This window comes from Pleurodeles waltl, chromosome 11 (assembly GCF_031143425.1).
Source record: "Pleurodeles waltl isolate 20211129_DDA chromosome 11, aPleWal1.hap1.20221129, whole genome shotgun sequence".
Classification (NCBI taxonomy): domain Eukaryota; kingdom Metazoa; phylum Chordata; class Amphibia; order Caudata; family Salamandridae; genus Pleurodeles; species Pleurodeles waltl.
This window is the reverse complement of record NC_090450.1, coordinates 940,077,344-940,090,444: the sequence shown is the minus strand read 5'-3', so window position 1 is coordinate 940,090,444 and position 13,101 is coordinate 940,077,344. Positions and strand designations below refer to the sequence as shown.

At 40.9% G+C, this 13,101-nt stretch overlaps 1 protein-coding gene across 1 annotated transcript in view; it reads left to right on the top strand.

Annotated features, from left to right (window-relative positions):
* Nucleotides 1-13,101, top strand: part of SPPL3 (signal peptide peptidase like 3) — a 207,869-nt gene that overhangs the window by 139,388 nt on the left and 55,380 nt on the right. Inside the window, exons 3-6 of the mRNA XM_069215057.1 lie at nucleotides 4,643-4,731; nucleotides 7,777-7,896; nucleotides 9,594-9,672; nucleotides 9,846-9,958. Of these exons, the coding sequence (XP_069071158.1) occupies nucleotides 4,643-4,731; nucleotides 7,777-7,896; nucleotides 9,594-9,672; nucleotides 9,846-9,958 (401 nt within the window). The remainder of the gene's footprint in view (nucleotides 1-4,642; nucleotides 4,732-7,776; nucleotides 7,897-9,593; nucleotides 9,673-9,845; nucleotides 9,959-13,101) is intronic.

The window sequence follows — 13,101 nt, the reverse complement described above, 5'->3', positions numbered from 1 at the left end:
AAACATGAAGAGACTAAGGCATGCCTGAAGAAGTAGTTTGTCGTCCTGATGATCACACAGTTGTCTCGCAGTTTGTCAAGAGTACATTGTACAGTTTGCTACGCATGAATGTTGCAAAACTGTCACGTAGCTTGATTTAAATGGCTACTGGAAAGTGACCTGTAAAATTCACAAGCTCTGTGGTGCAGCTTGTCCTGATGAGGTGAAGGAGCTCAGTCATTCGTGCAGTTATTCAAGTGAAGACTGGTGCTTTAGTGTAGTGGTCTTTCAGGTGGTTTCATGCAGTGTAATGTTGAACGTATTCGGTGCTTTGGAATACATCTATTACATTCCAGTAGTGATAAAACGTTCTTCTTGTAATAAAGTGCCATTATGGGATGCCACTACGTTTGCCCAACTGCATCTGGCCACACACACTCAGACGATTTCAGCCCCGCCTGTTGCTGCTCTGAGGGTAGCTCTTTATGTCAGCCTCTTCTATTCTGTGGGTTGCACAATTCTTGCCTCTACAGTTGTAGAAAAGCACCCCTCCTATTCTTCCTGCCTAGGTCTGATCTCTCACCTCTTCTGGCCTTTGGCGCAGGGAAAAGCTGAATCTTGTCCATTCTCTAGAATTTCAGGCAGCCGTCACTGGCTCTCATCCTTGCTGGACGCGAATTCCAGAGGTGCCACCTGTAATAGTCTTGTATGGCAGTATTAGTACCTGTAGTTTTAGTCTGGATCGCAGTGCCGTTTTTATGTCCTTTATTTTTTAAGACTATCTCATATTATTTACTTACAAGAAAGCTGGACCCTTGCCATTTATCGTCCAATGAGTAATGCAAAGGGTCTCAAGTCACTCGTGTATCGGGTTGTTACCTCAGCTGGTTACCTCAGCTGGTTATTACCGGCCTGGCCAGTGTTTAACTATTGGGGGGGCCAGCCAAAAAAAAAAAAAAAGGCAGAACCCTAATTTTCCAGCAATATAAAGCCATTGGACAGAATTAAAGTATGAAAAAATGTAGCCCTAGTCGTAAATGTAGGAGTAGCATTTCTGCTCTGTTCTAAATTCTTATGAGACCCCGTGGTACCGTCCTTTTGCATAGTCCTCTCATGATGTAACAAGGAAGGCAGTTGCCTGTATCTTCTTTGGGAATCCCCAATGCAGGAAGATGCATTGTAGTACCTGCACGTTTGGAATGCACTTTTGCTGAGTTAACACGAGAGCCAATGGAGATGAGTCCATGATAACTTAAATGTCTCGCTTATCTTGATAAGATTGGTGGCAGCAGAAGTCCCTGGAGACAAGCTATCAGTCTCTTTTTTTTTTTCTCTCTCTCACAGCCGTCTCAAATTAAAATCAGTTTTGGATGAATTGAACTTAAGGTGATTTATTAATATATCTTCTTTTCAGTGCCTCGAAGGCAAGATCTAGTTTTTTGCAATCAAGAAAACTGATTTTTCAGTTTCAGAACATTGTGTATCATCTGCACAGTTAGAACGTGTAAGGTTAAAGAATTTGATGATTCCTGGCAATGGGCTGAAGTACACATTGAGGAGTGTTGAAATTATCGATCCTTGAAGTACACCTGCCTTAATGTTGTATGGTGGCAAAGTACATCAGAATCCTGAAATAATGCTAGATTTCTCCTTAACGTAATAGGGCATCTGTTTGATGGTGCTTCCTTCAGTGCTGATTTCTTTTCGTCTTTTAGTCTAGTGAAGGAAGTGCCAGAAAGGCAGATTGAGCCACTATAAGTAATCATTCCACCTTTTTTCTATTAGCAGTGGTTTTCAGATCAACACAGATAGAGAACACTGTGTTTTCAGAACCTCTTTCTGGGTAGAAGCCGGTTAGTTAGCCAAATAGTAGCAGCCTTTTCAAGGGAGTGGGGGATCTAAGTGCAGGCTGGTCTTCCTCAGTTTTCCAAGGAAAGGTCCGTTCAAGATTGCCCTAAAGTTGTTTGTGTCCGCTAGTTGCAGGTTGTTTGAGTGGTCATATGTATGTACATTGTGCGTGATGCATACATTTTGTTACAGTTAACTAGCTTCTTCCTTACTACCCAAAGATATTAAGCTTTTTCTAACTTTATGCGTGAACACCTGCTGTGGCCATTTGCACACGGACAGTTTGAAGGCTTAAAGATGTACCTGAATACAGTGCCCACTGTTGCTGTGTTCATGATACCAGAGGGGTTTCCAAACATTTGCAGGCTTTTCGTGTGAAGTCCATTTGATAGTAAACATTTTTGACAATAAGATGAGCAAACCTCTTTAGTGGTTGAAAAAAATGAGGGAATACCAGATCTATCAGCCTGAAGTAATCAATAGGGAAATGAAATGAAAGGAATGCAATAAACCCAACTTTTCAATACACAAGTAAACCTCAGGATAATTGTGCCAAGTCATGGGAGTCCGTAAAGGCAGTCTCCTGCGCCAGCGAAATCCCATTCAATGGAGTTCGCTACTTGATACATACTATTCTAGTACGGGGAAGAGGATGATGAGGTTACTGTAGAGTTACAGGAGCATCGCCTTGGATCAGTAAAACTTCGCACTTGTATAGCGCACTACTCACCCGTTAGGGTGTCAAGGCACTGTACGCATACCGCTGTGGAACCCCTCCTGGCTTTTCCCTGTGAGGCGAGTGGGTCCTGGAGAATGTGGCCTGAGTATTCCCTTACTTTTTCCAGAACAGAGTTGTCAGTCTCTTCTGTCTTCCCTGCATGAAAACAATTCAAACCAAGAAGCAGTGAGTCTTTGCTGAAGTGCACCATGAACAGGTCTTAGATGAGAATGTGGAAGAGTTTTAGTTTTACACCAAGTGTTTTCTGGCCACTGTAAGTGGTGTAGAGGTGCTTCTGTCTATCCTCGTTTGGAAATGCGTTTTTAACAAATTGCAAAGGAAACAAAAATCCCAAGTTCCCTACTTGGTTGTCTCAGCATTATCCATTGACATTTTGAATAGGTGGTCATTGTAGTAATACTCAGAAATTACTGCGGTGTAAGAGTGAGTTGATATCCGGAACAGTGTTTGCATGAAAGAAACTTTCATGTGACTAGTGAAGAAGTGTCTGAGCAGCTCTAAAGAGAATCTCAGAGGTTGTACAAGAAATGGCTGACTGGAGAAGAGAACTTTAGCGTTGCGATCCATTGCCCCTGTGAAATCAGAGGCATTCGAGATTAAAATAGGGCAGACACATATTTTAGGAATCACCAAGATACAGACGACGCAGTGTGTGTTGACCTGTCTCCCACAGGAGCTAGATGAACGCGTAAAGAGTACATGGAGTTAGTTTGAGTAGTTCAAGCGTCTTGCCAACAGGAGAAATTGGTGCAGGATGCTAGAGATAGAATGTACTGGCATGCAGAGGAGCTAGATGGTGATCGTAATGCGTTAGGATGATCATCCAACCTCGGACACCTAATGTCGTCTTAACTTGTGTTCACTTTCCAAAGGTGCCAACTGTTGAGGGTGACCGTTGCTTGGAAGGGTTCTGCTGCTTAGCTTACCAGGCAGAGAGAGCTAGCTAAAGATGAAGAGTATGACACACTTTACATATTTCAGACTAGGTTGAGCATCTGAGGGCAAGAATACTTCTGCGTTGCCTCACTGGTTTCCTCAAATGAAGGGCCTGTAGAAACAGACTAGAAGCCAAGATTTAACACTCTACCAGATAGCCCAATCCTTCCAAAAGGGGGATAATACTAGAACATGGTACAGGAGGTAATGGAACCGGAGCATAAGAAAGCAGGACACAGATCTTTACGTTCTAGGATAGAGAGACAACAGTCCAAGCCACTTCACTTTCCATCTGCAGAAATTGTGCCCTTAATGCAGAAGAAATATGGGCTAAAACATGACCATATTTCTATCGAACATTTGCAATGGGATACATGGAGCTTCATTCCTCCAGAACAGCACCTTCTTTGCTTCCCCTCCTTCCAACATTAAGTAGCCCAATTAAAAATAAAAAATAAAAAAAAATGTGCGGAATGTCCAAACTTTAACATACCATTCAGCATAAGCCACACTGGAGAAAGGGAAAACATACACCTTTCGTATTTTTTATGTTCCTCCTGTAACATTGTGTGCCCCTGTATCCGTCTGGCTACAGAAGCCCGAGTCAGGTCGTAGCTATTTGGAACGGATTTGTCACTTCCAAGTTTAAGCCATGGGACTTCAGAGACGCTAGTCCATTGCCCGTTTGGGAATACATATATCTAGTCTAACAATGTGAGATACTTTCAAGTTGAGCAATGTGCTGCAATAGAATTTCTCCATCAGAGAACGTGTGACTGAAGACAAGTAATTTCTAATGAAAATCCATAATCTTTAAATTTATTTTAAAAATAAATTTCTGCAGAGTACACATCTGTTAACAAAATGTGTGATAATTGCGTAGCTCTACTAGCTGTAAAACAAACACAAGAAATGAGCAGGAAGCAAGAATAACTCCTCAATCCCAAGGATCCAGGATCAATGACCAATTAGAATCCTTGAGCAGTGATCGCAGTAGGTTTTTGTGTCAGTGACACCTGGTGTGAATACATTAATGAACCTTAATTGTCGTGTAAACTTAACATATGCACCCTTTGTGGACCCGAACAGTTTATTTGGTCCAATCTGCTAAGCCTTTGGTAACCAAGTGTTTTTCTGCAGGTCTTTAAATATGGACTTTGAAAATCAAGACAAAGAGAAAGACAGTAATGGGTCACCTGGGACATTTAATGGCAACAACACCAACAACAGTGAGTATTCCTTTTTCTGGACAGGGTAACTAATGCTTCCAGTGTTGTCTCTTCATTTATGAAGTGTGAAAGTACTCCTCTGCCGTTACCTTGCTTACTGCATCTAATTTTGTGCTCATTGTTGCTCACAAAGTTGCTGTATACTTTTGTCTGCCCCTTGTTTGCAGCGGGCTTTCATCCCACGCTTGTCAGATTTTGCAGTAGCATTCTGGCATCTCTCTGAATCCTGTCTTTATCTCACACTGGTTTTTGTTGTCGACTTCCTTGAATGCCCTTTATTGCTCCACGAGAATGTCATGGTCCTGCTTCTCTAGCTCTGGTCTTTTGTGTGACCTGCTAATTGGGAGAACGTCACTTAAATACTAAACCTAAAGCATTCTTCCAACAATATGCAATATCTTGGAACAATAAAAAAAAATAAAAAATTGAGTTTTATTTTAAAGAGAAATTTCCTTTTACAAATATTTTTTTTTAACTTAAGGCAATATCTTGTATGTATCTCCCCCTTCAAACTATCAGTGAGCATACCACCAAAGTAACTGTGCTGAAAAGTCCTTTTTCAGGTTTCGTCTGCAACATCATATGCGTTCTCGCTTATGAGAAATATTACGTGCAACAAGGGGCTTGAAGCCTGCCCATTGCTTAACATTGGTTAGCTTCAGTGTCACTTGCTTGCTGCCTTCTAATTGGCCAGGGCATGCTGACTTTACTTCCTCTTCTTTCAGCTAGAGCATGGACTTAGTACTAATTGCCTCGGCTGGATTGCTGTCCTTTCGCCGATCGCGCTGTGATTGAGGCACTATTTTTTCTGCTTCTGTCATCCTTGTTGAACCTCTTGCCACGTGAGGCCTTTTTGCTATGCCACACACACTACATACAAATAAGCCCTTTCTCCTTTGAAATAGATGTTTATTGTGACAACTGATGTTATCCTCTTTCAAATGTTTCACTAGGATGTGAACGCAGTTCCTTTCTTTGTGAAAGGATTGTTTTTCCAAATGGGGAGATTAACTGACATGCTGAGAATCACAGGGGTGTTGTGCTGAAGCCTAATAAACATTGTCAAAGCCAATAGGTCTCGTTTTTTAGACTGTTGGCTCTGCCTTGCCTTTTTTTCCTGCTTAACAGCATGGTCATTGCCAACTTTGGCATTGATTTGTAGCCATGCAATAAAGCAGTGTGGCTGCAGTGCAGCATGGCTAAAAATAATTAAAAGGGCTATGATCAGGGCCACAGGAATTGTGCGGTTGTGGAGCTTGAGCGATTTTCGCATAATTATAGATTTTCTGCATTTGCCACATAATCCATCACCTGCCGCATAATCTATGATCTGCTGCATAATCGGCAGATTTTAACAAAAACCACCCCAAAAAAAAATTCTAGCTCAGACAGTTCAAAAGTTACAAAAATGCAGGAACACCTGTTACTGCACATCGGAAGGTCCTTTGCAATGCTGGACTGGTCACCTTTCTGTTGCTTATTGCTATATTTGGGTGTTAAACTAATAATAATGAGGTGCAGCCAATGCTCAGCCATTGTTTTCAAGTTTAAAAAATGACAAAATAAGGTAATACTATTACAAAATGTGTCATAGTATGCCCCATAATTTCTTTTGCTCCACAATTTACTTTCCCCTTCTGCATAATTTGTCACTCTCCTGCTGCATAATTCCAGTGACTCTGACTAAGATACCTCCAGCACCACATAAAAATAAAAAGTGCATGTCCCCTGGATGCGTCACAGCGTTTTAAAAAAATAGTTATAGGCACACGGCAAAGCATCTGTACTGCTGTATAGCATGGTTACAAAACATTGCCAAAGCCAGTAGCTCTTGTAGGCGAGGCCTATTGGTTTTGCCAATGTTTTGTTACATTTGTCATGCCACTGTCTAAGTCTCTGGTTAGCGTGTAGTCTCATCAGTATGTTCAAACACCTTTCAACCACAATTCCTGCAAAAACAAAGGCTTTAATTCTTTTTCTCATGAAAAACAACAGGCTAAAGGCGTAGAAGCTAGTCTCCTTCAAGAGGACTTGAAAATCCTATAGGAGTGCATAAGCAATGCCTCTTTCACTGGACTATAACAAGAAAAGCTTTGTCGTTAAGTGTCATGTCAACAGTAATTGCAGTCCAATGACTAGTCTAAGTCGGACATAAGCGTGAGCAGTCAGAATGCTATTTACCTACAGACAGAAGAAGCAAATGACAGATATTAAGAACAGGGACCCAATATAAGGAAGCTGAGATAAAATGAAAAATTCTCTCTATTCTATTAGTATTTCTGAACATTTCAACCAGTTAGTAAGTACTGGTTCATCACCTGGGCTGTTAGTGTTTCCGGACCCTGTGTTAAGATTGTTGGACCAAAGAGACCCATTTATCAAGAGAATTTATCTGGCCTGATTACACAAAATGTAAATGCGGTGACACCATAGCTTCTTCGTTCTTGTAAGGCTTGTCTTAAAATTAGATAAGCCTTACTTGTTGCTTTATGAAGTGGAGGTTTAAAGACTTAACCATGGCATCGGCATCCTGGAGACTATTGCATCCTCTGATGCTGCAGTGGTTTAAGTTAGTTATTTCATGCTGTCCAGGGGTGGATGCCTTTGGAAGTGTGCATTTTTATCTAGCTTTTTGCTTGAGATATTTATGCTTGTGTAGAAGTTTTTTTCCGAATTGCTTATATTGTTGGGCTGCTAAAAGCTGATTTTTGTTGTAGTGCTTTGTGTGTTGACATGCAGAGAGCTAAAAGCTACTTTGGAAATGTACATTTTGAGGTGGGTACCACTGTTCTCAGATTTGTAGAAGAAACATTGAGTGCTTGTTCACATAAAGTGTGTTGGGGTGTTAATGCTTGTAAATGGCTAGAACCATGTTTGGTTGCAAGTGGTGGAGGTGGAATAGTATTTACTGGGAACATTGAGTGGTGGAAAAGGTGTGCTAATGCAGAACTAGTATGGCAGGGGGCTTCTTGTGATTGCATTTGGCTAAAGAGCCTGTGGTGTTAAAATCCGACATATCATGAGTAAATAATTTTTCTTTCCTAGGTATCCAGACCATCGATTCCACGCAAGCTCTCTTTCTTCCCATAGGGGCATCAGTGTCTCTCCTAGTCATGTTTTTCTTCTTTGATTCAGTTCAAGTAGTTTTTACAATTTGCACTGCAGGTAAGCTATCTGAAATAAAGTTACTGTTTTAACCAGTAAGATTTCACTGTATTTAATGGCACCTAATTATCAGTTCTCAGAAAAGGCTTGCTATTGGGTGCGCACTTGCATTGGGAATCCAAACTCTTGAAGAAGGTACTGGTGGATCATTAAGTAATGTGCATAGAAGAGATGTGTTCTTGATTTAACTAATTTTAAACCTTACAGTGTATAATGCTCTTCTATTTGGAAGCAGAGGGATGAGCTTGCTTGGTCAAACGCGAAAGTAATTCCCAGACGTGGGCTCCAGAATCAGTTGCTTTCTGCACTGAGGGCTCTCTCTCTTAAACGAGGGATTTTACCTTTTCTTGGACTCAGACACACCCTGACACAAAAACCCTCTCCCTCTTTCTCTGATGTAATTGTATTAAAGGAAGTTGTTTCTTCACTCTGAAAAATAACATTTGTTCTAAAATGAAAAAACTGTTGAAATTGTAAAATTGAAGGGGTGTTATGGGTATGATGCAAAACCTAAAACCACTAAAATTCACCATTAAGCTTAGCAGCACAAGCATGACTCATTGCACCCCCATTACCCCCAAGCACATGATCTCATAAACCAGATGGCATGGATGTCATCACTGATGCAATTACTGGACCACTGGCCGTCCGAGATCCATTAGATTCCTTCTTTTTGCTGACCCACAAAGACCTTGTGAGCAAGAAGTCACACAAATCCTGAGCTGAGTGTGGAAGGTTTCTGCACTTGGTGTCCAGTCTGCTGGTAACTAGCTCAAGCTGGGCCTTCCTAACCTCCCACTCCTAGAGCACACTGCCATTGGCGAAAGCCCGTGCCGAAGTCACGCAGCCATCACCTTACTCCTGACTTCCTTTGGACATGGTCCTCAAACCAACTACTGGTATCTGGGTGCAGGACTGGCCTTTAGCTCGACCCGAAAGTACCTTCCCACCCCTGAAAGTACCTTCCCACCCCGGAAAGTACATTCCCACCCTAGGGTGTTTTTTACTGGGTTTTTCCCCCCACAACCTTCTGCTGCCGCCTTTCTTCCAAAATGCTGCTTGATAATAGGATTGGTCACTTGGTCCTTGATGCGATGTATCCTCATGCACTGTCCACTGTTGTCACCGTAGCCTTATAATGTAAGGAAGACATCTTTGGAGAGGTTAGTGCTAGTGGGAGAAGAATGTCCACTCTCCAGTCATGTGGTCTATTTGTTTTGTTGGATTTGTGCATTTCTCTATACATTGAGCAAACAACACACCTAACGTTATTTGGAATCCAGGCAATGTCTTTTGAATTAACATAAAACGCATGGTGCACTCTTGACCTGTTTTAGCTTTAATAGTGCATCTTATTGATGGCTTGATTTTGCCAGTATTTTTTTTTTTTTTTATAAGTTCCCCACTTTAAGCGTTCTCCAAGAGGTTCTAACGCGAGCAGCAAACGCAGAACTTTTCATGGACTGCAGCTTCTGTTAAAACTTTTTTTTAAAGATTCCACTTGGCTCTCTTGTGAAGTGAATATAGCATGTGCAACCTCTTGTTACATAATGATTTGTTTTTTAGTACTTTACTTGGCTCATTGCCGAGTATTAACTTATCTGACATGTCTGCTACTAGTTGCATTGTTTTGATGATCTAGCTGCTGCTTACACACCATGATGCTAATTCCTTCATTTTTCTTGTTTTTATTACAGTTCTTGCAACAATAGCATTTGCTTTTTTGCTGCTCCCAATGTGCCAGTATTTAACACGACCCTGTTCGACTCAGAATAAGTAAGTTCCTTTAAATAAATTTGCAGAGAGGAGGCAGTCTCACCTTTTGATGGGATACGTGAACCCATGAAACGATGTCTAAAATATATAAAGTGATTAAACTCTTTGTAACTTTTTACTGGTTGGATTTTCATATGTATTCAATTCCTGTTTTGGGTGTGTTTTTATTCCAGGATTTCCTTTGGGTGCTGTGGTCGTTTCACTGTTGCTGAACTGCTCTCCTTCTCTCTCTCTGTTATGCTGGTGCTCATTTGGGTATTGACTGGTCATTGGCTACTCATGGATGGTGAGTGCAGAAATACAGACAACCTAAAACTGTTGGTTTCTATTGAATTAGTGTGCATTGCTTATTAAAGCCCATAAGTATCTGGTGGTTTATTAAACATGTGTAGAGTACTTTGCAAACTAATGGCCACATGTACAAACATCAGGTTTTGCGACTCGCAAATTGTGAATCTTAGCGACTCACAATTTGCAACTCACAAAACCTGATGTACAACAGTGTCAATGACACTGTTTGCGATTCCCAATGGGGTTGCAAATGACTTACCTTATTAATATTCATGAAGTAGTTCGCAATTTGCTACCCCATTGGGAATAGTCTCACTCACAGGGATGGTGACCTTCCACCATGTCTGTCTACTTTTAAATAAAGTTTTTTTTTTTGTTTTTTTAATGCAGCCCGTTTCCTTAAAGTTAACGTTTTAGTTTTCTTTTAATTTGTTTTCAAAGCAGGCAGTGGTCCGTGGGAGCACTACCTGCTCTGAAAAAATATTTTCGCATCCATTCACAATGGGGAAGGAGCCCCGTGGTGTCCCTTCCCATTTGTGACTGGGTTAGCACCAGTTTGAAATTGGTGCTAACTGCATTTTTTTGTGACCGTATTCATGGTCACAAAGCAATTATATATTGCACTGTGACTCGCAATTAGGAAGGGAACACCCCTTCCTAATTGCGACTCACAGACCCTTTGTGCGATTCGATAAATAGATTACCGAATCGAACAATTGGGTCTGCATTGCAAAATGTTTTTTTCTTGTTGCAATCGGCCCGATTCTACGAGTCGGCCATTTGCAACAAGAAAAAAGCTTTGTACATCTGGCCCTAAGTCTTCTAGATGAAGCAAGACTGAAATCAGTCCTAAATCAGCAGCTAGGGGAGGTTGAGCAGGTTTTCATGAACTTAATAAATCTTGTAGATGGATTGTGTGGATTATTTCCTTATTCTGGGGTCTAGATTTAGGAATGAAGCTGGGAACGTTTCCTTCTCTAGCGGTGGTGGCCTTCATTTACTGTGATTTTACTTTAGAAGGTGTGTGTTTTCCGAAAAGATACACATTCTAGCAGGTGGAAAAAAGGCTTAATGGACCTTTCTGAATGCAGCAAACTCCGTAATGGCATCACTGTGAAAAACATATTCAGCGCATTTAACTACAGCAAATGTAGCATGAGCTTAAATTAAAGTTGTTAACAAAAGAATTGCCTCTAGTTTTAGTGAATCTCTCGAGTTTTTATTAACGAGTTAAGTTTATTAATTTATGAACTATTGAAAACTGTGTGCAGTGACACCGCTACAGATGCCATCAAGCCACTAGATTTTGGTCATGCAAAAAAACTCTTCAAGTCCTCTGCTATTATTGGACCTTTGGTAGTTATCATTTTAAGCTATTCAGCAATCAGTGGTTTGATCTGTTAGCTAAACGTCCTCTTGACTTGAGGTTGACTGTTTTTCTGAACTACAGCGCACATTTCAAAGGATCAAAACTAAAGGTTTCATCTTCCTAGCCTTGTGCGACCAGGGATGCTTTTAAGGGTTTTGCTTCTCCGTTCCAGCCATGCTTTGTAGATTGAGATCAGATACTAGTTTGCACACGCTATGATGAATAGTGACAGAGCTCATTCACTTACTTATTAGTAGGACTTAATTTAAGCCAGTGGTTGTAGGTGGGGCCCACCATTCATCCGCACCAGTTGCGGGCTTCTGAGCAAAAACTTGGACGTTCCACTTATTCTTTTTCAAATTAATCACTGCTTGTTAGTCATGAGTTTAGCACAAGGCAGTCACAGACTAGATGTGTTCATACGAACAATCCTCTTTCTGAAGTTCTGTGTCTTTGACCACTGGCCATGTTGTGTTGAATCTCTTTGCTTAAAACCCTTCTTTTATGGTGATTAATACAATTTCTTTTTTAATTGAAGCAGATGTGTTGATGATTTTGTCAAAGTAAACTTGCTAAACCTTTGACACGAGTATTGTTCCATTTGTTACCCGGGAGCTATGTAGGGTGGGAAAAGGTGTTGCCTTTGTTGATGCAGGGCTGATGCTGCAGACCACATGATCCCCAAAGAGGAGAATGTGGGATCATATTATATGAGCTGAATAAATCCATAGGATACATTACTTACTTAAAAGTTTGATTTCACTTTCCTGCTCATCTGTTCCATGCTACCAACATGTGGCGTAGTGTGTGCTGCCTTGGGATGGCCTGAAAAATGACAAGTCTGCAATAAGATATTAAACCTTCTTCTGTGGTACTGTGTAGTGACTTAGTATTTGTGTAAGAAACTTTTTGGCTTTCCACCAACCACTCTGTTAATTTTGGAGGAATTGATTCTGTCAAGAATGCAATATTTTTAAAAACATTCTTTTCATTAGATTTTAAATAAAACCACGTACATGGCACATCACAGCACACATTATAGATCAATATTAAACTTTCGCTTGTGGACAAGAATAGATTGTGTTCCATTTAAAATAATCCAAATATGGAATTAGGTTTTACATCTGGGCACATCATGCATCAAGTAACAATCAGATCTGGAAACAAAGCAACTTTCCAGTATGTTCAGGTACACCTTTCTAATTTTGAACCGATTTCGTATAATTTAATTGCCAGTTAAATTCAGTGGGAAAGAGCATATTTGCAAAAATGATTTCTTAATCCAATTACTAGCTGTATGTTTGATCTTTGACATGGTGTAACAGTACCCTACAGGTTATGTATTATTTTTTTTTTTCAAATAATAGGAAAGCAGTGGTGCTAGGATTTGTATGGTGCAGGTAATCACATTTGAGTTTATCCAGGTGCTTGAGCAGGTATGTAGGTGTAGGACTAGGATGTACGGTGTGCGCTCTGCTGAGTTAGTCGAAGAGTCGGTTTTTCAGCTTCTTGCAGAATTCGGGAAGGGGGAGGAGGCGGCACTGAAATATTGAGGGAGGTTGTTCCAGGTCTTGGGTGCATTTAAGGAGAATCCTTGTCCTCCCATTCTACTTTTGGGGAGAGGGGGTTAGTACGACTGAGCACAGATGTCTGGTTGTGTGGTTCTACAAGTATGTTGGTCTAATGTTGTGCAGTGCCTTGTATGTGTGCGTGAGGTGTTTTATTTGGCTGCGTTTGTGGATGGGGAGCCAGTGGAGCCCTCTGAGGTG